The sequence below is a fragment of the Sylvia atricapilla genome, chromosome 7, assembly GCF_009819655.1.
Source record: "Sylvia atricapilla isolate bSylAtr1 chromosome 7, bSylAtr1.pri, whole genome shotgun sequence".
Taxonomy (NCBI): domain Eukaryota; kingdom Metazoa; phylum Chordata; class Aves; order Passeriformes; family Sylviidae; genus Sylvia; species Sylvia atricapilla.
The window spans coordinates 11,302,210-11,328,226 of NC_089146.1; the positions used below are offsets into that span (position 1 = coordinate 11,302,210).

At 39.0% G+C, this 26,017-nt stretch overlaps 1 protein-coding gene across 2 annotated transcripts in view; it reads left to right on the forward strand.

Moving 5' to 3' along the window:
* Positions 1–26,017, forward strand: part of SPATS2L (spermatogenesis associated serine rich 2 like) — a 76,759-nt gene that overhangs the window by 37,402 nt on the left and 13,340 nt on the right. For both annotated transcript variants that reach the window (XM_066322586.1, XM_066322587.1), the window contains 5 exons: positions 8,372–8,480; positions 11,948–11,997; positions 12,422–12,659; positions 17,317–17,517; positions 17,933–18,068. In XM_066322586.1, the coding sequence (XP_066178683.1) occupies positions 8,372–8,480; positions 11,948–11,997; positions 12,422–12,659; positions 17,317–17,517; positions 17,933–18,068 (734 nt within the window). The remainder of the gene's footprint in view (positions 1–8,371; positions 8,481–11,947; positions 11,998–12,421; positions 12,660–17,316; positions 17,518–17,932; positions 18,069–26,017) is intronic.

Consider the following 26,017-nt stretch of genomic DNA (forward strand, 5'->3'; position numbering starts at 1 on the left):
ATGCAGATTTGATCAGCATGTTTGTTCTTTTGTTTGGGGGTGGCAGTATTTTGGTGGATTTTTTCAGTGGTGACCATTCCCTGTGTTCTCTCCATTATCAGCTTCTAGTTATTCAAGAAAGTAAAACCTCTGCTACTGTTTTTACAGAGCTGTGAGGCCAGTGCAGATGTTTTGGACATTAGGCTCACGCCCAGGCTCTGTAATGCCCCACCCCTGAATTTGAGTCATAAGAGAATGCTACTGTGGCAGTGATAGTTGTACAATTCATTCTTGGCATTTCAGCTGAAATAGTTCATAGAGTCAATAGGTTAAACATTCTATTTTATATCTTCTTTTTCCTCCCCCTGGAGATTTATATGAATGTTGGCCTGTGATGTTAGGAAGGCTAATGAAAGTTTCCATAGTTGGCAGAGACTCCTGCAGCTGTGATACTCTTGTGGGGGAGCCAGGACTGTTTCAATTACCATATTTTCATGCATATAACCCACAGACTTTTCTGGAATAACCTAAGTTCTGCATTTCAGCAGACACTAAGGTCATTAATTGCCTACATAACTAGTGTAAGAAGTTTACCATCAGGATCTCTCTCAGAATAATTGCCTCCGCCCTGACACTTGCTGTAGTCTTCCTTTACTGTGCCACTCTCTCTCTTGCCTCTGATAACACTCATCATCATCTCTGTGACTGAAAATAAGTAAGGACTTATTTTTTATATCAGGATTTTCAGAGACTGAGTGTTATACATAGTTCATATCACATGCACAAAAGTTCACTGGATTAAGGGATAAAATGAGCCAAACTCATTGGCTTGCATCCAAAATCCATAAAATCAAAGGAGGTATTCAAGCATTAACCTAGTACATCACCAGAAGAGGTGCTGAGATTCTGAATTACAAGGCTTCCAAAGAAGAAGCAGTTGGAGTGAGGAAGACAAGTGATGTATTGTCTCCTGCAACAATTAGGCCCTCTTAGCTTAACGAGAGAAGAGTGAATATCAGGCACTCCCCAGAATAACCATTCATCTCTGCTATGTGACTTTGGTTTTGATCCAGAGAAATATCAGGAATTGTTTAAATTTCAGGGCTTGCTTTTGGGCCCATCTTTTCTTTTCTTTTTTTTTGTTTTGTGGGGGGTTTGTTTGTTTGTTTGTTTGTTTGTTTTGTTTTTTTTGGGTTTTTTTTTGGTTTTTGGGGGGGTTGTGTGTTTTTTTGGTTTTTTTGGGGGTTTTTTTTGGGTTTTGGGGTTTTTTTGGGGTTGTTTTGTTTTGGTTTTTGTTTTTTGGAGGTTTTTTGGGTTTGTTTTTGGTTTTGTTTTTTTTGGTTTTTTGGGTTTTGTTTTTGGTTTTTTGTTTTTGTTTGCTGTGTGTCTAAACATGTTTGAACAAGTGAGGTCTGCTGTCAGCTGGAATTAGCAAAATGCTCATTCAGATGAAAATTCTCCTTTGAGATTCTGTTAGGAGTGAAGTCTTACTGAAGTTCTCCTGAAAAGCTTGCTTTCTCATTTGTCATCTCAAGTGTCAGAGCTGGAGGAGCAGATGGGCAGCACTGCAAGAGGGAAATTTTATTCAGATGTGGTTTTGGAGGTTTCACAGTTTTGTTTGCATTACACCATAAATGTGGCTTTCATAAGCAATAGTCAGCATGCAAGGAAAGAGTAGGATTTGAAGTGGAAAGAATGGAAGTAGTATGTAAATTTAAAGTTATGCATTACAAAAGCAGATAGTTTCCAATCTGTGATTTCACTTTCTCCTTAAAGCTGACCTTTGCAGCTGTTCTTTGCCTGTGTGTTGAAGTAGATGGACTGTTCAAAGACCAGAAAAGATTATCAGATGCACTTTTATCACTTGATGAGCCATTTAACTTGGGTTAAGGATATCACAGACTTATGTCTGTAAATGGTGCTGTCATCACTCAAGTAGAACAGTTCTTACTAAGCCAACATTTTCAGGAATACTGAGGGAACATATTGGAATGTCTGGCTTTCTATTTGATGGATAAGGGTGAAATAATAAATCCATGACAAGCCCAAAGAAGTTTACTGCAGCAAGTAGAACTTTTTTGTTTTACTAAGAGTAAATGATCAGAAGGTATGAGGGTGATGAACAGATCATGTAGCAGAAAGAGGCACAGATATGATCAAAGCTGTCACTTTGCTGAAAGGGGATATTAGCAACACTTGTTCAGTTTATCAGCATGAACTTAGTAAACCTGAAAAAAATGTCTCCAATGTAGGAAATAGCCTCTTAATGCAACCGAGTCAAATTGTATTCATGAATTATGTTTGTGTAGAAGTTAAAAAGCCTTTTTAAAATTCTGCCATAAAGTGGTTTTAAAATGCATTTTCTTGCTTGATGTAGTCAGGACGTCTGCTAATGCTAAATTCCTAGATTGTGTGCTGTGTGCTGCAGCCAGCCCTTCTTTCCTGCTTCACTTGCAGGGTTTGGGAGAAATTTGGGTAGTAATGGAATTGAATGATGTGTGTATACATAAAATTTGCTACTGACATGCAGTAAAAGTGAAGTAGGAAATATCTGTGGTTTTGATAACCATACCTGTAGATTAATTTAATTCTTAACTTAGAGAAAATCTGTTGATCTTAATGTTTAGTACAAAGTGAAGGTGGGTCAGCATTAGTTTTCCTAACCAAGCATAAATAAGAGTATTTCTGTCTAAGTGACCATAATAGTAACTTACTTCAAGGGGATTAGAGCAGCTGTGCTCAGGGGTTTCAAAACAGCCGTGAGCTTTCAGCAAAGAAGTTTAATTTGTCACTCTGTCAGAAATACATAAACAAACTCTCTGAACCCCGGATATGTTACTTATTCACCAGAAACATCCTCTTTGAGATGATGCCAAGGGGGACCAGATGGAGCAGAGCAGCAAACAGGCAGTGATTGAGTCCATGTTGTTACAGTTGCCTGGGAACCATTTGAAACTTGACAGAGAACGTAAAGGGCTTAGAGGAATACACATCACTGTCAGCTTGGTTCTGCATGTGGAATAGGTAATCTGGTGGCACAACTTCCACGCAGGCGCACTTTCTTTCTTTTTGAGCTTGACTGAACTGGAAAGTGTTGTGAAATGGGTGTTTGTGAGGACTTAAAGTAAGCTACCATGAGAGGGTAGAATTCAGCATCCTTTCCTCTGTGCTATATTCCTCAGAAGTAGCCTGTTACTGATTCATGTAACTAAATTAATTTATTTTTTTTTGGATGAGCCAAAAATTTTCTCCAAGTGGGATGTTTAACAGTAATCATCAGAAAAATAGTCAAGTATATCTGATCAAACCTTGGGGATTTTATTGTGAGGTAGAAGCTTATCTGAGGGGACTTGAAACCCTTTTCAACTTTGATTCCACTTCTGGGCAGTCTTCAACATTTTTTGTAAGAGAGATAAAAACATCCTCATGACTGTGGAATTCTGGTCCTGATGAGACACAGTCTGGCTCAAATTGCAGCAGGCATTAGCAGTACTTGAGCTCTGGATTGTGGGTCTAAATGGAGGTGAATCTGGGTTCTGTCTTTCATGTTCTTGACTGCATACAGTTTTTTCAAGATCACGGATTTATATTTTAGATCTGTGATAAAGTAGCTTTTGTAGGCTGAAATTCTGAAAAAGTTTTCTTAGTAGTACATAATGTGCTTTACTGTTAGGCTACAGGAGGGAAAGCCCAGGAATTTAACTACTGTCAGTGACAGATTCTTAAGTAGTGCTGACATTAATAGCATTAATTATCTGTGGTTCTGAAGGTATGTTACTGAATTCTCTTGGTGTCCTGGAATGCTGTCTAGCATCCAGATGATGACAGCAGTTCACTGGGAATCTACACTGGATAAAAACAGGATGTTTCACAAAATAATTAAAATAATTGACTTCCCTGTAGTCTGTCTGGTAGTGTTTCTCCTGTGATCAGGTTTCAGTAAGTAGGAAAAAAATGTTTTCTCCGACATCCATGGAAATCTAATAAAGTAGACTGCTGAGTTAGTAGACTGCTTTGCAGAATGGCATTAATGAATTACCATTGCCTGTTATGAGATTCTTTTGCTCTGGTACTTTCTTCCCTTTTTTTCATACTTTAGGATGCTAAGTATTTTTTAAAGGAGTTTGTTGTTGAGAAGTCATAAATACTGGATTATTCTAGTTGCATAATCTGTTTCTTACATATTAAGAAGATAGATATTCTTACTGAGTTTGAGAACTGTGAGTTTAGAGAGAGAAAGTTAGGAGTTACCTCCTGCCCTGACTTCATCCTATCACACCTGTAATAAAAATGAGATCTATACAGTTTTTTGGATTGGGAAGTGATGGACTTCTCTCAAGCAACTGGAGGTTTGTAAGCAGGTGAGGTGTATTGCTATACTAGCACAAGGGCTGTTTGTCACCTGAGCTAGCAGGTGAACCAGAGGGGAGCCAGCACACCTGGAGTGCCTAGATCCAGCTCACATTGAGCCCTTCAGTGTAAATCCACCTTGTCAACTCATGTTTGTCAAGTATTTCTGGAGCTTTGATATGCTTCTGTTCATCACAGTCTGTGTTAGGTCTCTTATGACCTACAGTTGGAAAAGGCCATTTGTGTTAGGCTTACGTTGTCAGGATGTTTCCTATCCCTCCCTTTGGCTTTTTCTTTTTTATCACTAGGTCCCTTTCCAGAAACAAATGGGACACTTCTTGCATGAGGGGACAGAGCTGAGCTTCAGACTTAGAAATCTACATACATATTTGAAATCAGGGTTAAAGGACTAAGGGGTTAGATATCAGGGACCTTGAAATTTACATTTCTAGGTGAAGGCTGTCATATAGCCTGGTGTCCCTTCACATACCTTGTCCTCCTCCCAGATACACTGTCAGGTCACAATTTGAGTCTTGTAACCACATGTCATTAATTTTTGTCCAGAAATCGCTGACATTTTCATTGCCTGTGTGCAACAGTTCCAATGTGTTCTGGATTAAAACACTAGTCAAACAGTGCATGTGTTGTAGACCTGATGTCTGGCACAGAGGTCTTTGTCTTTGAAATTCTGGAAGAAGTATGGTGACATGAGGCTGTTTTGTTCCTAAAAATTTACAAGACAAAATATTTTGGTTTGGAACAAAACCTTTTGGGATCTCTGTTCTGTTGGTTCTATACTGAGATAATTATGTGTGGGTGTATATGTATGTATGTGTGTATTAATTTTGATGCATCCTACTGGTTGCAAATTTTAGTTTTCATCTACTCACCCACATAAATCACTGCACAAATCTGTAAAAGAGAAACACTAACTTACAGGTATCCTGGGTATCACAGCATACATACACAAGAGAATCAGATTTAAAAAGTCTAAGCAGCTTCTGATTTGGGATTTCCTAGGTCTTGGATGCTTTCCTTTGCAATCTGATGTTCTTTTCCTGAGGAATTCTTGCATTAAACTTCTCAATTTTTCTATTTTCCAAATAGAAAGATAACCAAGTGGGTTTTTGTGCAACAGTCAACAGAAAATATTGTTGGGTTTTGGCAGTAGAACTGTTGAGCTTTACAGTATATTAATTCCCTAAATCAATTTTTTTTTTAGTAGTCCAACTAAACCAGGGCTATGTCCACAGTGTTGTCATATGCTAAATTTCTTCTCCCTGTACTGTTAAGCATTTTTCGTACGATCATCATCTTTTGGGCTTTTTTGGATTATCTCTGCAACTAGAATGCTTCCATAACCTTTTTATATTTAATTTTTTTATAGTACTAGTTGGATGTAGCACAGCTTAGCTTTTAATTCTGTTTTTTCTGTAATGAAAAAATTCTTAACAAAGATCACACAGTGCAAACAGAAAGTCTTAGGTTCATTTTGTAGTCTAAAACATAGCCTGCTTGCCTGAGTTCTTGTGTGTCAGTGTCCTCTACCCTACAGGTATTCTTGTCTTTAAGAAGTTTCTGAAGTGCATTGCGTGGCGAGTTGCCTGATCCACCAAGTGAGGTCTTAGCCTCACTTGGTTGTTTCCAGACGCTTCCTGAAGCTTGCGGACCTTTCACAGTAAAATAGGACCTAGAAGCCACATATGATCCTTGTGCTTGTGCTTAAAGCTGGTTAGAATACTCTAGATATTTCTTTTACTATTTTTCCTGTAACTAGTTACCACAAGGAGATTATGCAATTCTGAGTAGGCAGAGAGATGATCCACATGATTGTGAAAGAGGAGGAGAGTTTTTTGTGAGAATATGAAGATGTAATCCACATGGTGAAAATGTTTGGGAGCTACGAGCTTCAACATAAAATAGACTGCAGTTTGTGGCCTGCTCTACCTGAGTGTCTTTGCCAATTTTATCATGGAGCCAGCTCAGTTCACACTTGTTGCAGGTTTATCAGTAAATAGCATGCCTGTGCCCACAATCACTAGATTAATTAACTCCTTTTTCCAGTGCTTTCTCTTCATATCCTATTGATTTGGGTTAGTTTTCGCTTGGCTGCCTGCAGTACATAGCAGGGAGCTCTACTCATTACTTCCTTCCCCATGCATGCACATCAGCTGAAGAGAGAAACTTGAGCAGACAGGGGATTTTCTGCATAGTTTTTGGCAACAACAACCTCTGGTTCAGGCAGTCTACTTGTCAGCCTAGTCTGTATGAACTTCAACATAAAGTTACCCCTGTTTAGTAGATATTCTAAAGCAGCTTCTGTTGGCTGGGAGCCGAGCTTGTGGGCAGGCCTGGTTCACTTGTAGCATGGCAACATCAGATAGACAATGAGTCAGGCCTTTGGGAAAGGGTCCTTGGGAAGTAGACAAGCACTTCGGCTCCACTGCCTTGTACCTTACAGCTTTGGCCTGGACTGTCCAAGGCTACCTGAGAGGTATTTGGGGCAAATGTGAAGCTGCAGAGAGGGGTGGGATGGGATGATGGACTCTGAAGCTGAGTCCAGTAGGCATCAGGAATCGGAGCTGTCCCATCACTGCACTGAGAGAACCTGCCATGATTCGTGGTTTATGGTAGTATACAGGACAGGGAGACACAGTGGTTGAGGAGTGGGGTGAACATACTACAGCAAAATAAGATTTTTTTGGTCAAATCCGAGCACTTAAGTGTTCTCAATCACCTTCTGATGTCCCTGTTGATGGAGACTCCATAGACATTGTTCCTCAGCACCTAACTGGGCAGCTAAGACAAGGCAGTGTGAATGCTTTTGCCATGTGAGCCAGTCTAATTCTCTTAAACAGCTCTACCTTCACGTATTACTTTTTCGCAATTATATTGCACAGTACAATGAAAAGACCACACTGCTTCACAATTAGCATGATGACATTGGGATGCAGTAAATAAAGTACACCCTAATCAAGGATGTATTCCCACAGAAAGATGACAAAGGAGGGTGCCAGATAAACATTTGCAGGACAGTAACAAGTTTCTGATTGTAAATACATGCTGGATATCTTGAAACAGAAGCTTGTAAAGCTAATTTGGAACAGCTAAACTGGTTTGCCAGAGCCTCTCATTTTTTATCATAGGCTTTTGTTTTGTTAATTATGTTTAAATATTTTGTACTTTGGTCTGATCTAGTAAAATTTTTATAGCCTTAATATAAAATAGCAACTAAGTTTCATGTAACTGTTCACTGTCAGCTATAATATATAGGGATGAGAAAATAAATTATCAGTGTGATTCCAATAGGAATATTTTAATAAAACATCACGAGTCAAATTCCATTTGGTATCAATGGATACTGACAATACAACAGTAGCAAATGCTCTGAGATTTAAGCACGGCATGCCAGAGTCACTTCATCCATCAGCAGTTTCCTGAAGGAAGCATTTGGCATCCCATGTCCTTTGTTCAGGATTTTGTTACACAAGCTTCCTGGTCACTTGTACATGGAACAGCAGACTGAAATTATGTTGAGCAGCCACTAGAACTTTGGAAGATTATATTGTTCTCTTTTAGCCTCTGACTGTTTTCATGCATATGACTCTTTTTCAGATGCCAAAAAGGCATCATCCATAACTTTGAGGTGGCAAGGCCATACAAGAGCCTTGTTGAAAAAGTTGTGTGTTCACTAAATTTGTGAAGGTGGTTTGAGACCCTTGGCAGCAAATAGACCGTTTAGGAAATAGGCATAAGGCCAGATTCTGACAGTAGAATTAAACTAGTTCTTTTGCTGTGACTGAGAGTAGGATTTGTTTTCAGGAGTACTGGCTACCAGTTCAGTGATTTGATGAAGAAGTTGCTTCATTATTTGCATGGCTGGGTAAGGATAGGATGGCTATGGCTTTGTGCAGATACATTGCTGTGTGCTCATGGGCACAGCAGTGTAACAGGCATTTATATAAACATGCACTGCCACAGAGGTACCTTATAGTCTAAAGGAGTATGATAAATTCGTGTTATTGTCTTCTTTTACTTACAGATCAATGCAATCCGATCAATTGTTCCGAACAAAAGCAATAATGAGATAGTTCTGGTGTTGCAGCAATTTGATAACAATGTAGACAAGGCTGTTCAAGCTTTCATGGATGGTAAGTACGATGTACCTTTTTCACTAATGCAGGAGGGATTCAATCACATGCCTAAGTATTTGTTGTCTCTAGTAGCTCAAAATATATTCTGTAGTTCTTGTGAAATCTGATGTGTGGCACTTGTTAATTATAATACAATTGATCCTCCTGTCTGCATCTTTGCCTCTTCACAGTACGAGTTTGACGTGGCTGTTCATGTGTTCTACCTGACTGCCATTTTTGAAGCCATTCATACTGCAGACCTGCTTTTTTATTCTGCATGCCTTTTAAAGTAATATGACAGGAAATTATTCACTACTGAAGATAGAGTAGCTAAAAACTCTTCGGGAAAGTTCTGAAGCACATAACCAGGCCCCTAAACCCCTGAATTTGATGCATACATTGACATTCAAACCTCAATCTGAATTTTGCAAATAGCCTTGACATTTATAATGTTTGAACCAAGACTCCATTGAAAGTTCGAGCCATTTAAACCTGGATCCATGTTTGTATTTTGCGTCATGAGACCATCTCTAATGAAAGGTCACTTGTATTTTAATAAAACTTTACTGGTAAATATATAAAGTCAAGTATTTTGAACTTTCAGCAGAATATGTGAGAAACCCTTTGCAGAAGTAATGGCATACTGTGAGCAATATTTTAAAAATTTTTGTTCCTTGGGGTTACATAAATGATAGTAGAAGTTTGGTGGTCTCAGAGGGCCCTGTACATCTTTAAAATATCTCATTTTTGCTATCTCAGCAAGTTGTTTAATTCATGCATATTTTACTTCAGAATATTTTTGGGTTTGATTTGGAATAACTTATTAAAATGTATCAGCCAAAAAGCATCATCATATACTAGGAATTACCAATATGCAAAAAAGAGATGCAAGCAAACTGGGCTGTTTATAAATGTATCAAAATTCTTCCATCAAATCTATGTGGTTCTTTTTGCTTCAGGCAGCTGCACAGACAGTTACATTCTGAGTGATGTATTGAAATTGCCTTTGTCTGTGTGCACACACACCGAAAAAGGAAAGTGTAATGCATCTAATTAACAATAATCTTGTTTTCGTGTAATGTATGTCCTGGGGAAGGTAGTGGAGGATTATTCCATGACTATTTCACTTTATAAGTTGTTTTCACTTTATTTTGTCGTAAGTTACCATGGCTTGCTTGTGGCTTATGAATTGTTTCCAATGGCTCCTCAAAAGGGGAAGTGCTTTCACAGCCATGTGTCATCACCTGCTGTAAGGAAGAAACAGGGCAAACAGAAGCTTTGCAAGAAATGCAATAAAGTTGTGAAGAAAAGCAAGCTGTTATACCCAAGTTCAGATGATCTTTGTGTTTCACCTGTTCATGGTTACTGTTCAGTCTTTGTTAGGGAGTATAGAAAAATAGCTAATATTTGTTACTGTCTGGAAAGAGCAGAAAAGATACAGCTGCTGTGCTGCTGCCACTATGGGTAGAATGAATAATTGAAATATTTTTTCACATGAATGGCAACAATTGCTAAGACTGAAATAACACTTGCTGAGAAGTCCTGCAGTGAAAAACTTTGGGGTGGCCATGCTCAATGGAAAGGTTGAGCCACCTCCTTGCAGTGCTTCTCTCAGAGGTGCTGCTTGCTGAATCAGGAAATATTCGAGTTTAATTTCCTATATTGCTTCATAAATTTAGTTTCCTATATTGCATCATATCTGGAGTGACATTTAGGTGATTCCTCTGTTATGAATTTTTTTCTACGTGTGAAATTTGATTTACATGAAATAGGGTTCAAATGTTCTATTTGCTGTGCTAGTTTACCTAATGAAGCATAGTCCGAGGATCTGTTCAGCTGCTTCGTAGATGTATTTGAGAAAATATACTGGTGGATTCAAATAAGAGCTTTGGGATTTGGATAATTATTGGAAGAAACAGAGGTTAGTTGGATGAATCCCTACAGTAGCTCTCAGCATAGCTCAGAGAAGCTGAGGGAAGCAAAGACACCACCAGCCAACACAAAAAGGGTGTTGGTTGCTACTGTGAGAACAGTTCACAAAGCTGTCACGTGAAATCACATTATTTTCAGCAGCATGGAGTAAAATGTGCAGCAAGTGTTTATTGCTTCATACAGAAACATGGTACCTTCAAAAGATAATGTACTGTTAGGAGAGGGGATTGTCCTTAGATGTACATAAGTATGTGTGTAACTAATTACAAAAATGTATACAGTTATACAGTAATAGAAGTTGTCTTGGCCTTCTATCGACATTGTCATGTCATCTAGCAAATAAAACATGTCTCTGATGGATTCCATGCAAGTTTTTTCACCATTTAACAAATTTGGCTTAGCAAGATATGTAATCTTTCCTATTGTGTGTGATAGACTTGTCAGATGATCTTGGATCTGATATATTGTGATAGAAAAGTAATTTTGGTAAATCTGAAAACCTTACACGTCTTTGGCTGAATACAAGTTGACAACTCATGGTTGTCTGAAAACAGCAATTCTGCTTAATACTAATATCAAGATTTCAGTGAAAGGAGTGAGAAGAATGGCTGAGTATAAAATCCACTTGAAAAGACTAATATTTGAATATTTACTTGATTTGTGAAGTGATGGTAAAGTGGTTGTTAAATTCAAGCAGAAAACCTTTAACCTGATGGTGATTAAAAATGTTACTGTGGCAGATATTGCCATAGTAGTTTGGATGACAGTTCAGACTGCGTGCTTACCATGACATCTGTTTCCAGCATTAGGCTCCAGGAGAACAAAATCATGATGCTAATTAGAAGGAGAAGAGTTTTCTTCTAGCATGGCAGCAGGCACTGGTCTGACCAACGCTCTGCCTGCTTTGTTCCATAAATTTATCTAAGCAACTCATTATGGCTGACAGAATTTCGAGTATAACTGTAATTACTTCTGAGTATAATTTTTTACCATTCTTCTCTGCCAGGCCTAAGTTTACTCATTTGTGTGATGCAAATTTTATGCAAGAGTCCACAAAATTACTCTTTTGCATGCTAATTCTTTACTTTTAATACTCTTATGTCTTCTGAAGATGACAGGTAACACACAGAAAATACATTATAAAAATGCCAAAAGTTTTTTAAACTTTCAGATGCTCTAGAGTCAGGGTGGACTATTTAGTGTGCTCAGCATTGACTCTGGGTGCTGAGATACTTTCCTTTTCAGGCAAGAGATATGACTGTTGATTTTTCTGGGTCTTATGCTAATGTTTGAAGTTAGGCACACTGACGTTGTGCAGTGAAGTCCATAAAAAGCCAGTAGTGCCAAGTGGACCATCCACTGTAAGTACTGTAATCAGAACAGGTAACTGAGAAGAGGAAAGGCAGCACTGTCCATTTTGTTCTCCCCATGTGAGAGAACTCACAACAAATTGAAATGCTCCTCAGCTAGGAGACTTGAAACTGATCATGGACACAGTGGTTCTTTATCATAGCTGAGCTTTTTTTGAAATGTTTTGTCTTTCTTTTCTCTAGGCAGCGCAACTCAGGTTTTAAAGGAATGGAATATGCCAGGAAAAAAGAAGGTAAGAACTTGCTCTTGAGAGTCAAGGCATTTAAATCACTTGTCAGCTGTCTGTACTTGAATTTTAGTACTGTGGGTCAGTACTTGGCCTTTTCCAGCACAAGTGACTTCATTCACACCTGTAGACAATACTTGAAACAAATGTGTGTACTATTTTTAATCCTATTCTTCTGTCACTTTCTCACCAAGCCCAGTGTTCTGAGCTAATTTCTGGGACAGTGCGTGCTTGTACCTGGTGTGGGAGTCAGACCCTGGACAAGCACAGGACAAACCCTAAAACAGCCCATGCACAGAAATACTTTTAGTAAGAAACTGTATCCTGGATAGTCACAGTCACTTACAGTGCTCAAATTACTGATTGTATTTTGAGTTTGTATGATTTGCATTGAGTGATGTCTCTGTTCTTGCAATATTTCTCCATTTAGAACAATAGGAGAAAAAGAAGCAAATCTAAACAGCACCAAGGCAATAAAGATCCTAAAAACAATAGTGGACCTGAGAAGGCATCTCAAGAGCCTCAGCGAATAAATGACTGTCATATGAATGGATGCCCTAAGGACAGCCCTGGCCGTGGTTCTGCCAATCAGAAACTGGAAGCCACTTCTCTTGAGAACAAAGGCCCTGGATTTGTAGGATCAGCAGTGGACTGTCCAGAAATCAGAGGTCAGTTCATCTGACAGAGAGCACCTTTTCATCTGGCAGTAGCCAAGCTTTAATTGACATAAAGATCATGGTATTTTTATTTGCCATGAAGATGTTGTAGAGATGTTTTTGTGGAAAAATAATGCACATAACTATCAAAGTCATGCCAGTAGATTTCTGTCTTCACACTATTAATCTTGCAATATGTTTCTTTGAAAAATGTCTTTCTTCTCCTATAGATAGGCCAGGTGATACAGAATATTACAGGTAGAAATACTGAAGAATGCAGGGTTAGAAAATGGCTTGAGTGTTAAATTGTTTGCAAAATTATTAAGTCCCTCATGTGGGGTAGAGTCATCTGAGCACTATGAGCTTGTGGCCTATTACTGGATTTCTTTATTGCTTAGTCCAAACTAGTCCATTTTTTCTTTTTCTCATCTTCCATATCCATCGTAGACCTCCACTGGCATTTCCCAGTAGGGAAGGGAGGGCCTTTGTGGTGTGAAAAGGCACTCTGATAGCCTTTTAGTACATGCATTTAGTTTCTCACAGGGTTTAGTTAACATTTGTGAAATGGGAGGGGCAGCAACACAGAAAGTTCACTGTAGTAGGTATAGACGTGTGAGTATACCAGCCCCAGTGTGAACAGACTCACTGCTCTGGGGCAGGAGCTCTGTGCCTACAAGCTCTACTTGCAGCTCTTTGCCTACAAGTCCATAGAGCTCATACTTAGTTGTTGTCAGTACTGGTAGTGTTTCTTCAGCTCTTCACATTTCAGACATCTGACAGCTCTTCACAGTCTTCACAGTTCTTCAGCTCTTCTTTAGCTCTTCACAATCCAGACATCTAGATTATTGCTGCTGTTAGTGTTTTCTTATGTGTCTTAAGACCTTTCCTTAAAATCCCTTTTCCCATGGTTGCAAATACAGCTTTAAACCCTCATTGTAAAGTAATGTGCCAAAGTAATGATTGTCCTGAAATGAATTGTCTGCTGCTTTTGGAGATGACTTTCGGTGCCAGCCTCTGGTTAATTAAATGAAGACTATGTAATCTATAGCAGCCAAACAAACTACTTGCCAAGAAATTTTGTCCTAGAAATTTGATTCCTCACAAAGGACCAGAGATACACTCCCCGCCCTTGCTAGACCCCCCATTTAAATTTGAATAAAATATGCCATAAGCCAGAAAATTCTGCATTTCCATAATACTCAAAGCATTTTTGCCACTTATTTTGCATGACACGAACATTTGTGGTATAAATCAGACTTCTTAGAGTGGCATTTTTTTAAATGATATGTGCATGAATAAAAGATATGTAGACATAATTGCCTATGCATGGGTGAGTGTTTTCTAGGGGGTACAAATACAGAATGCAAGAAGAGTACCCATGCTGTTGGTGATCTTTTTATGGGTCAGTGGGATTGAATCCTGCTTTTTTCTCTTTGAAACAGTTCGGAGTTAGTTGTACATATAAAGGGCAAAAAGTATCTGGAAATTTTTCTTTGCTTTTGCAAGTGGCAAATGAGAAATTGCCATAGCTTTACAATTTTTTTTCAACTAAAACACATCTCTCCTGTCTCAGTAACAAGGGAGAGAGCTTTCAAAAGAAAGGCAGAAAAGATAGGAAAGGAAATGCAGAGAAAGGAAAACCTGAAACTTTATTATTGAAGTTCTCCTTAAATAGTAAAATAATTTCCTGGTAGATTTTTTTAGTAGAGAGAAGAAAATAATTACTTCTTCACTTTTAGTTGCACCGCTTGCAAGATACCTTTTCTTTGTAGCCAGTATGATTTCTTAGGGTCAAAAGCACCTATATTCATATCGTTACATTTGTGCTGAAGTGATCAGGATCCTCCAGGGGCCAGCAGCTGTGCTCTTGCATTTTCTGAGCAAGTCCTACAGACACTTAAAGCAGTGTGAAATGTTGAAGTGAGTCCAAAGTGTGCCTGTTTTGTATTGCTGTTTTGTGTTGTAATCTCCTTTGTATTGTCCTTGTCCAGCTTGTTTGTTTTGGTTCCCTCCTTATCAAATGAATGTTACTGTAGTGATTTTACCATCTCCTTCAGAGGGCTCACAGCTCAGAAGGATCATAGGTGTCTGTTCAGAGTCCCTAATACTTTCCTTCCTATGAAGAACATGAGGTTGAAGCTTTGCCTATACCAACTCCCAGTCGGTGAGATTAGGACTTTTAAGCCATAAAATCCTGGCAGCCTGAAGGGACTTCAGGAACCAGAAGAGAGAATGCAGCATTTCTCCATAGAAAATTAGGAGCAGAAACATTTGGCTCTTGCCTTTATTTCAGGTCTGTTTATTTCTTGCCATTATTCCATCTTTCTTTTTCTTAGACATCTTCAGTTGCTGTTACCCTTTCTGTTCATGGCCTTGTAAAGAAACAGTGTGAATGCACTGAAAGGATATTTTGTGCTGCCTGCTGTTGCTTTTGCAGGGACCTTGGTAAAATCAGATCCTGATCTCTTCCCTACTTAATTTTCATGCAGGAGGATTTTTAATGAATCTCTCAAACTTCCTGTTTATATCTCAGGGGACATAAGAGCTTTCTTCTTCTTTCAGCCAAAGAATCTATGAGGTTCACTTGATTTGAAAGGTACTGAATGGCAAGCTACTGCAAAAAGATAAACCACTCATTTTGAAGATGGCAGCTCAGCAGATTTCAGAGCAGGTTAATGTGGGCTGTTGCTGTTACTGGCAGTGTGGTCACATTTGACTGTTAATGCAGTGGATGTCACACGATAGACTGGTGCTTGAAGTTCCAAGCCACCAGATACTGAACCATGTAACAGTTTACTTGCAGCTACTCTTAGCCAGACTTTTGACTTCTCTTGCAGGTATTTGACAGAGACTTCATTCCTAGATTTTGTTATACACGTGTCTTAGCTGGTGCAAGTCTTCAGAGACTTGCTGCAGACTTTCTCGCAGACTTTCTCCGTCTATTTTTAGTCGTCTTGATTGTCTTCAGTCAAATTAAAAAGTTCAGTTGCAGCATACAAAAATACTGTTTATTAGTCTATGTTGGTCATCTTTGTGCTGGGTTTCAAAGTAGTTGTGTGGAGTTTTGGAAGAAACAGAGTCAAAATATATTGCAGACAAAAGATGATCAAGAAGTTTAAAGTATAATCATTGTGCTAAACCACCACAGTGACCTCCTTTAGGCAAAAAGCTGTCAAGTTTGTAATTTGTCTTGACAAGTGTACCAAAACTGCTAATTAAGTGCAGTAAAAATTATGCAGGTTAACAACAAATTTCAGAAGATCAAATCTGAGGGACAGAACCAAAGAGCCCTGGCCTTTCTCTATAGGTTAGCTGATAGATTGCTGATTTCTAACTACCTGTTAGAGTTATGTACCAAGGGCAGCATCAGCTGAGAGTAGAAAGCTTTGATTTGTAAGGAATGTTCTATTTGCATTAGTGTGAGATGCAGCCAGGGTTGCAGAGGGTTTGTGGCAGTTCCCTCACAGGAGAGTTCCTCGCTGTGTGTGAGACCGCTGTTGGCATCAAACCTTTGACGTGTTCAGAGCGCTGCAATACTGGTGTTTCTTGCTTTCACAGATTGATAGGTTTCTTTGGCTTCTTTCACTACTTTCTTACATACTGTTTTATGCAAGATACCTTTTCTGTTTTCAGTCTCAGCCTTTTAAAGCCCTTAGAAGCTGATTTATAATGTGAGCACCAGTGTTCCTCCTTGTTTCTCTGGTGTTACATGATTGCCGTTAAACATACCAAGATGCACTTACCACCTGTCCTAATGGCAGCCAGGGCAGAAAGAAGTCACTAGTTAATATGCTGCACCTGTCCATGTGATATCCCTCAATCCCAGCACTGTTTCTTCCATTCCATGGGCTATAACCCAGTTGTTAGTCTGACAAGTCCCTTTCCTCCAGACACCACACATCATCAGTTGAATAAAGTTATGCATAAAAAGCATCTTCAGAATGAAGAATCATTCATTCATTGAAGTCAGTAGAAAACTGAGTTAACACAACAAATCATTTTCTGTGCTTGTTTCCTTAACTAAAATTCAGAGTGGCAGTAATAGCTGGCCTTGCCTGTCAGTTTTCAGTTATGCTTTGGGTGCTTGTTCCTATGTTATGATGCTTGTATCCTGAATCCCTTTGGAGTTTTGGAACGAGGAAACCAGGTCGTCTTGTGGCAGCCAAACATGCTCAGCCACCATTATCTTATCCCTCTGAAGCTGTTGAACCCAGGAGCCTGATCTTTAACATACTTTGATTTCCTGCTTGGTTCCTCATAGCAGCAGGTTTGATTGAAATCTGTAGTCAGGCAAGGTAAGTATTTCAGGCAGGAATGTTTAATCCGTGCTTTTAAAATGCTGATAAAATCAACTTTTTTTGTGTGCTATATATATGCATATTTGGGCAAATATTATAATCGGGAGCATGCTTTTTATGTTATGAGGTATTTTCCCTATTGGCATGAAAGAGTTGATTTTTAATTGAATATTTCTTTTATACACTGTTGAAATAAAGAAGTGTTCCAATTAGTGTTTAATTACCAAAGCAGTTTCATTTGTTGTCATAGCTCTCTGAGGTTCTGTAGAATATGTGCCAGGAGAACACCATAAAGTCATTCTGAATTAACAGCAAGGCTTCATACCTTTCTTAATCTTACAACTCCCTGTTTTCTTAACGCTTTCTTGCAGACAGAGAACGAGAACGCCAGAGAGTATCTGTGGAGTTAAACCCAAAGACTATGAATGGAGTAGAACAGCATGAGCCCCTTCAGTCATCAGTTCAACTCCAGAGTAACCTAGGCAGGCCAAAGTCAAAATCTTCCTCAGTTAAATCACCCAATGCGTCAACCCAACTTGAAACAAAGACAGATGATTCAGTCAAAAAAAGAGGTAAATTGGGTCTCTGGTTGCTGTGTTCTGAGGTTAAAAAACAGCTGAGGCCTCTAGGAAAAAAAACCTCCAAATTCACATAAGCTAAAAAGAGATGTGTTGGAAAGTATGAACAGAATTTTTAACAAAATGAATAAAACTATTTATGATCTATTTAACATATTAAACTGAATAATTTGAACTAATAATGCCTTTCTAATATTTATTTGATTTGGGGGATGCATTTCTGCAGACATGTTTAGAAACTGAAGAGCACTAGGGAGGGACTATGGAAACGTTGGATTTATGGACTTCAGTGGAATAACCACTTCATTCTAATCTGGGCAAATAATATGTTGAACTATTCCTGGTGCCTCATTCAGAAAAACTAAAACCAACTTTCTGACTACCGTGCAATTTTTGTTTTCTATTTTAGGGCCAAACATTGAAAAGTCAGTAAAAGACTTGCAGCGTTGCACTGTTTCTCTAACCAGATACCGTGTGATGATCAAAGAGGAAGTGGATAATTCAGTGAAGAAGATCAAAGCTGCTTTTGCAGAATTACACAGCTGGTAGGTAAATCAGCTGCAGAGATCCATCAGCTCCACTTAGAAAAGGGACTAATTAAGCCACTAGCATTAGTGGGGCGGGGTCACTTACACCCTCTTTGTTTAGGGCATTTGGTTTGTTTAAAAAAAAAAACCATGGTGCCATTTATAATGACATTCATCACCAGCCTGGAAGTAATACGTGCATATTTTGTATACATACATAAAATTCTTTGAACAAAACTCAGGTTTTTTTACTCCTAAATTATCCATCTTGACCTAATTCTTTTGTATCAGATTCAGTGGCAACATCTATGAACAAATGAAAGCAGTTCTAAATATCCTGTCTGGGATTTTCTGAAGACTCTTTTACCTTCTTTGAATCTCTTCTTTCTATACTGCAGCTTTGATCTTATCTCCTTTGGCAGACAGTCCTTTACTGTCTCTTCATGTCCCATCATCTTTGCTTCTTATCCTACCTACCATTGTTCTCTTAAGTTTCCCTCATATTTCCTTCTAAGTTTCCTATCCATAATTTAATTTCCAATTTGCATCTCTAGTTCATTCTTTTTCCTCATTTTTTTATGTCTTCCATTTGTGTTTTTCATTATAATTTTCATCACTGCTCATCTTCACCATGTATATGTATGCCCTTTCAAAACTTAGAGCAGAAATAATTGCTGTAGTAGCAAGTTGCATATTTGGTATATTCTTGTCATAGAAAAGTATTTTCTGCTTTGAGTTTCACTTGGCCTTGGTTAAGCATAGATGTCATATAAAACCTATGCATTAGACAGTGTTGAAGTAAATAGAAGAAATCATGTTAAAATGTACAATACTTGTTTACAAATAAGAGTGAAAAACCTTTCCCCTTTAATTCAGTCACTGTATTTGTTGGCATTTTTATGTGCATATCTTAGACAAGAGCAGTAGTTTTTGCAGAAGTTTGTTAACTTTGGACTTCAGTGGTGTATTCCCTGTCTTCAAAGATGCATCTAAAGTAACTTTAGGGCCATTGGGGCACCACTTCTGTATGGGCAGAAAATCCAAGTGCTGCTGAGCAGATTTTGAGGAAGATTCTGGTTCACTGAGCCCCCAGTGTACTTTACTGTTATAGCAGGGAGAGGTGTGTTTCTGTCTCTCCAGTGAATATGAGCTGTGATCACCCATTGTACCAAATTTGGTAACGTTGTCAGGATTGTTCTGGAGCCATTACAGAGATTTTTGCTTATGAACTTAAATGTAATAATAAGATTGTTGAGATAGAAAAATCGAGTTCATCAACTCCTTGCACCTTTTTTTTTGTAGTTCTCAGAGGGAACCTTTTCTCTGAGAAAACTAGAGTTGGTTCTCATTTGTTGTGTAGTTCACACCCACTTTTTTATTTTTGGTAGCAGTGTTAAAAATACTTTACATCACGTGTCTCACCTTGACTGCAGGCCGTCACAGGCAATTCAGTCTTAAAGCATTGTCACTCTGGTCATGGAACAGACTTAGAATTCTGTCATGATCTAAAAGTGTGAGGAGGTAGTAAGTTCAGAACTGAAATTCTTCATTTTTCCTGTGCTGATATTTTAGTTTGAAGAACAGTAAAGTGTATTGCCTAATACTAAAATATCCCAAAAGAGTTTGTAAATGCAAGTACTTAAAAAGATGAAAATAGCCTGGAAAACTTTTCAATAGGCTTCATTTAATTTTGCCTCCTACCAGCTTCAGTGCCTAAATTATTGAAGTGGAGTCTGCTGGAGGCTCTAGACTGTAACGGATCTGTGGTCTGAATATTTGTGCCTCAGCATAACATTGCAACGAGGACAGTACAATGTCAGGAGATGTTTATGGAAATTTCAGTGCTGGCTATGTTGTTTTTGGCAGCTTATAAGTCTAACATTCAGGTTTTTCTTCAGATGAATAAAGGGGGTTTTTTGTTTAAACAATAAACTGCCTGATTTAACACCTTCTTTGCTAAATTTAAAAAGAATTTTGTGATATTTCATATGATCTTGTGGCCTAAACTTTGAGGAAGATGGGCACAGCTGTTTTAATGACTTATTTCCAAAAACTCCCTGACAACTGGTGTAGATTTACTGGATTTGGGTAGAAATCACCTGAACCAGCGATGCATACGGCTTCAGACCTCACACAAGGATCACACTGTATTCCTCAGCTGCACGGTTTAGTGTGTGTTATTTACATGGGGGTTTCCTCGCTCCAGAATTGAACAGAACATCCCCAGTGCTAGCAGGAGGATACGGTTTTAAGTGAGCATATTTAGTGCCCTCCTTTGGCATGGTGTTTCACTGTGACACAGTCAACTTGTCTGTCACGGAAAAGTTAAGGAATTCAGCTAGACTGTTGCTCCTAGAATGCTGTGGAGTGACCAAAGCAAGGGCAATGATGTCAGGTCTCCATTGTGATTGTAATTCCAAAGCTTTTTCCGAGTTCCTTTCCCAGTTCCTGCTGGAGTGTGGGCTGGTTGAGATGGACAGCAGATACAACAGCCACCAAGTGCTGTCTGTGTTCAGAACTGCCAGGAGTACTGGAGTGAGCTCAGTACTCTAACCTCTTCCTGTTACACACAGCTGTCACCACCCAAGGGGTTTTAGTGAAACTAAATGAAGTCAGAAGCTTTTATCATGCATTGCAGCTGAATTCTGAAACATACTAATTTGTCTCTTTTGGGTTTATTTTTCTTCCTTTGATTATAGGATATAAGACCACTTTTTTGTGTCCTTTATTGCTCTCAAGGTCAGAATCAAAACTGCATTGCAAGAGTCGATAACATTTTTTACTTTCTGATAATCTGTTTTGGTTTTTTTAAACCTTACCATTATTTTACCAATGACAGAAAGAATGAAGAATGCAAAGATAATATCATGTATCTTCCTCCTACTTCCAGACAGTAAATGAAACCATTATTATGGAGTTAAATGAATAGCACATGTTGCCTAAGATGTCTGAAAGCTTCAGCAGAAACATTCACAAGAACTTCTCCTTTTAACAGCAGAAACTATTGAATGATAGCTGCCAGTGCAAATCCATGTTTTCTCTCTGGCTCAGTATTTCACAGCTTGACCTAACCAATAGAGAAGTTAGTCCTGAACATGTACTATGCTGCTATTGAAAAAGTCACCTATCACTATGCAAAAAAGTGCATACCCTCCCACAATCCAGAAAACAGTGCCAGGGAGCAGATGTGCTGTGAACCCCTGTAAAATCTTGGGGGGAAAATGCAATGCTTACTTCAGTTTTTACTTTGTAGTAAGATGGGGCAAATAACAATCCCAAAAAGATGTTTATTTAAAAACATTGCATTGGGCTCACTTCCTCTCTCTTAAAGAGCCTCACTGAAGTTTCTGCTAACTGGAGTAGTTCTCTGTGTGCTCAGAAGAAGTGATAACAGCTTGCATTTATTCAGTTCTTTTCATGCCAGCAGACACTGTAGCATTTCACAAGGTATGGGCTGGACCAGGCAGGGCATTTTGTCCCACAGGAAGTCTTTTGCAGTCTCAAGTGGATTGTGCTGCTGCTGTGATCCAGCACTCTGGTCACCCCTGTTCTTGCTGAGTTTCCTGTGACATTGCTTTCCCAAGGTTATGAAAGCACTCAGCAAAGCAAGCTGAGGGGCTGTGTTCCTCAGGCTCACATGCACCTGAAAGTTAGGAGAAAAGGCTGCTTGGTAATACTCCTTGGTCCAGTATTTCTCCTCACTGCATTCAGCTTTGGTGTATGGTTTTCAGGAATACCTTTGTGTGAGTGAGAAAGAACATAAGGTGCTCCCCTTACTACTTCAATATAAAATATATCAGAGCATAGCCATGTCCCACATTACTGTAGAGCACAGAAAAGAGGGCTACCAAATAGTCCTTAAGTTCCAGGGGAAGGTTAAGAAAGCTAAATGAACTCTCCTCTCACTAGAATGCACTTGAGACATTTATTGCCAAGCTTAAAACCTACATGCATTAACTGTGTTCTCACTTCTCTTCCACCAAGAGACTGAATAACCATCCTGAGGATAAAAGGAGAGCCCCAGGAAATCTGAGTGAAATGTGTAGGGCACAAAAGGAGCCACAGTTCCCCGTAACACCTCTTGCCAGAAAATAATTTGCACATATTGGGCATTCATACAGTCGTATGGAAAACTAAAAGGAAACATCTGCTACTTGCCCATATTGTCTGCTGCCAGCCACAAATAGTCTGTAGAAAACAGTAAGAACTAGGTTTAATTACACTGCATGCAGAACTGAACCACATAAATACAAGCTTCTCTGCTCTTTCCTAACATGCTTGTGTGTCCACTGCTGTGTAAAGAGCATGAAAATCAACATAACTGAATTTTTAGAGTGAAAAAAACAGCCATTGAAAGCTTTACCATAGGCTAGATTTAAAAAAAAATATTCTGACATAATGCTGGAAAATGGAGTTTGGCGATACTGACAATTTAAAAATATAATAAAGTAGGTTCAGGGTAACAATTAGAAAGCATGTGCCGTATGTTTTGGGGAAAATTAAGCAGTTTTTATATTGCTTTTATATTGTAAAGAGAACAATGTTAGTAAAGGCAGATTTAAAAAATCACACAAAATGAACTTGAATAACTAAAAGCCTTTGGGCATTTTCATTTCTACTAGATTGTGCTCTGCAGAGGGAAGGATTTTAGTGAAATTGATTTATGCTGCCTTTTGTTTATCTTCTTATTGTCAGACTGTACTAGTGATCAGAATGAAAATTCATGTAATCTGGTTTGCTGTGTAAACATTGTACATATGCTGATCAAATAACCTTCAAGCATTGTGAACCCTTAAATAATATTGAACTAATACTGGAAGAATATAATCTACTGAAACATTGCAAAATATGTAATGTACCAGCTTTTCCTGCAAGGTATTTTCTACTCTCTCTGTTATATATACTTCCTATTAATGTAAAGAAATCTTGAAGTATCATTTCTCCAGTTACAAAATAGCATAGCTAGTCAGTAATCCTGTAACGCTTGTAATCACCTAGTACAGGTGATTGGGCTTTATATTTACATTGTCATCACATCATTGTAGTTCCTTGTGCCAAAATTTTGATAGAGACAATTCTAGTTTTTGGACTGATGTGAATGATTCTTCTGTGAAATACACAATTGGATTAGAGATTCTTATCAGTTGTCTTTTCACGCTGCCTGTGGGTCAAGTATGTTCATGCTAGAAGGGAAGTATGTGCAAGAAAAACATGGTACTTAAAGACCAATGCAGAGCTTATCAGGACCATTTCATGAATTTGCATGTAACCTCAGCTCAAATACAGCAGAGACAGTAACAGTGCTAACATCCCTCAAATTTGCTTGGGCTTGTCAGCAGCTTGTCAATCAGCACAGCTTCAAGGAGCTACTGTGGTCTGTTCCGAAGTGTTGACAGAGCAACATCACTGGAGTATGTTGTATTTTTGTTGATGCCTAAACTGTCAGACTCCAACAGTGTCTCATTACTCTAACTCCCCTGCTCATGAAAAAAGGGCTCAAATTGTAGCTCAGTGTTCAGCAGCTCTGCAGCTGAACCAGCCCCCAGAGGATGCCCGGGAAAAAATAGCTCTTCCCCCTTCCGGATGAAGAGCCCTGCTGCAGTTATCCAGGATGCCACAGCTAACCCTGTCTTCCTCAGTCTCCAGAACAAGAGTCATTCTCAAACTGTGCACAAAGCTGGTTCAGGGGAGAGTAAAGTTTATTAAATGACCCAAGGAGAAAAATGGCAGTTGGAGGGGTTAAACAGGGTTATGAAAGGACTCCCTCGAATTACACATAACAGTAACCTCTGTGCCATGCAGCTGGGGCTTACCTTTGTGAGCTGTGACAGCATGTTTGCCTCCATGTCAGCTTGGTCTTTTTATTTCCCCATCTCTTCAGGCACAGTAGGTTTGTCATAATGCCTAGAAGAGGCAGAAGGAAAGAGAAGATTCTGGTCATCAGGAAACCTTGTGATTCTCATCAGTAAGGCTATAAATCAGCCAGCCTGGCAATCTGAAGCAGCTTTTTTTTAAGAGGCACTAATAACTTTAATCATTTTAGTGGGATTTGGAGGTATTGCAGCTGACTGAAAATATCTTTTCTTTAGCACTGTGCAAATACTAGATTTCATGCTGTAAACTAGAGGAAGATTAATTTGTTTCCACTAATGTCAGAACAAATTCAGAATTTGTTCTCAGTATGAAACTGTGAAATGAGGCAGCTGTCAGCATAATTTGCCCCTATCATTGCTGTGCCAGCAGCTCACTGTAGTTTGGCATTTGCAGCTCTTTTGCCATTGTACAGTAGTGTGAATCCTGCCAGCCTCTGTAAGGCCAAGGCATGAGTACTTACGGTTTTGCCTTCAAAATCACTTCAGCAAAATGATTCCTAGAGAGCTGCTGTCTCTCCTGGTGCATCTCGTATCTCTACAGCACATGCACTGGCTGTGTCTCATTTGCATGCCCTCTGTGTTAAGCCTGCCATGTCCCCTGAGCAAAACTGTCTCCTTCTTTAGCCTCCCTTCAAAATTTCACCTGGATATTAAGCTCAAACAGTGCTAAATCCCGTGCTCCAAACTGCAGATACTCACCTATGGTAAACAGGGATACGGTGCTGATAGCTCAAGGTTGGTACCCAGGTCCTGATCCTGAAAACGTGAAGGGTAAGAAAAGGAAGGATCAGTCCTCTCAGGAGAAAAGGTGTGGTGAAAGGAGGCAGGGAAGAAAGAGACAGCAATGTTGCCCTCTTTTTTTTCTATATCATCAGTTGATTCAGATCTGCCTTGAGTCCAGTTGGTGAAGGGGGGAATCAAGTCCCATTGTTGGTTCTTCTACAGCAGGGGAACCTATGGACTGATGATTAGGGCATGGATTCAGGTACATTCAAAGCAAGAAGTGGTTCTGAGTTGTGTGTTTGTCACCAGAGTTGCAAATAGTATGTGGAAATATGTTCAGGTGTTACTGATATTCACGGTAAAGAGAAGGCATGGCTTCAGCCATGCCTTTCAGATTTTTAGTGCTCAGAGTACTCAGAAAAAAATTATCAATATTATGAACTCTCCAGAACATGAGCTAAAGTAGTATGTTCATGATTTTAAACCTGCTTCCTAACATCTCTAGAAAACCCAAGAGAAACAACATCACTGAAGAGGAAGGAATTAGCAGAATGTTTTCCCTCAGATGCCTTTACATCTGAAATGCATTTTGTTCCTTGCTCTGCTAGAGCTCAAATCTGGTCATACCTGAGCGTGCAGAAAGTTCCTGTAGCACTCAGTATCCAGTTCTCCACAGCACACCAATGCTGCAGGCTGTGCACTGAAGTGTACCAGCTGGATACAACTTTTTAGTGCCAAATGGACACTAAAAAGCATTAAAGGAAAATGCTTTCCTGGGAGGTATTGCTGCACTGAGCTTCCAGCAGTTCTCAATAACACTTTTGCTGTGGTCTAATCACAATCCCTGTATTAAGGCTGAGTAGGGCATTTTTCCAGAAAATACGTTAATAATGGTTGAACTCCCAAGTTAAGGAGCCATTCAGTTTAAGTGACTGTGAGACCTTTGTGTGAAAACAGTGGGATACTAGCAGGAATGAGAGACAAGATTTGATCCATTGATTTCTCCGCACTGTTCTTGTCCTTTCTCCTTCTATATGTTACCATTAAGATTTCTCTTTGTATTTGTCATTTGTTTTTTTCTATCCCGAGGCCAGAGTTTTTTTCCAGTTTCCTGTCTGTTGTTTTCATTTGTTTCTAACTTTGATAAATTCTTCTTGGAGGCAGTGTTGTTCTGTTTTGCATTTGCTGGTGCTGCTTTGCCTAGGACATTTCTAAAGAAACATTAACTTTTCTCATATATGACATATGGCAGTTTATGGTTTCCAGGCTGAGAAATGCGGTTGTACGCTTCCAGATGAAAATTAGTATGTTCCTTTCCTTTAGCCAAGAGAGAAATCGTGCATGTCCTTTACTGATATAAATTAGTACAGC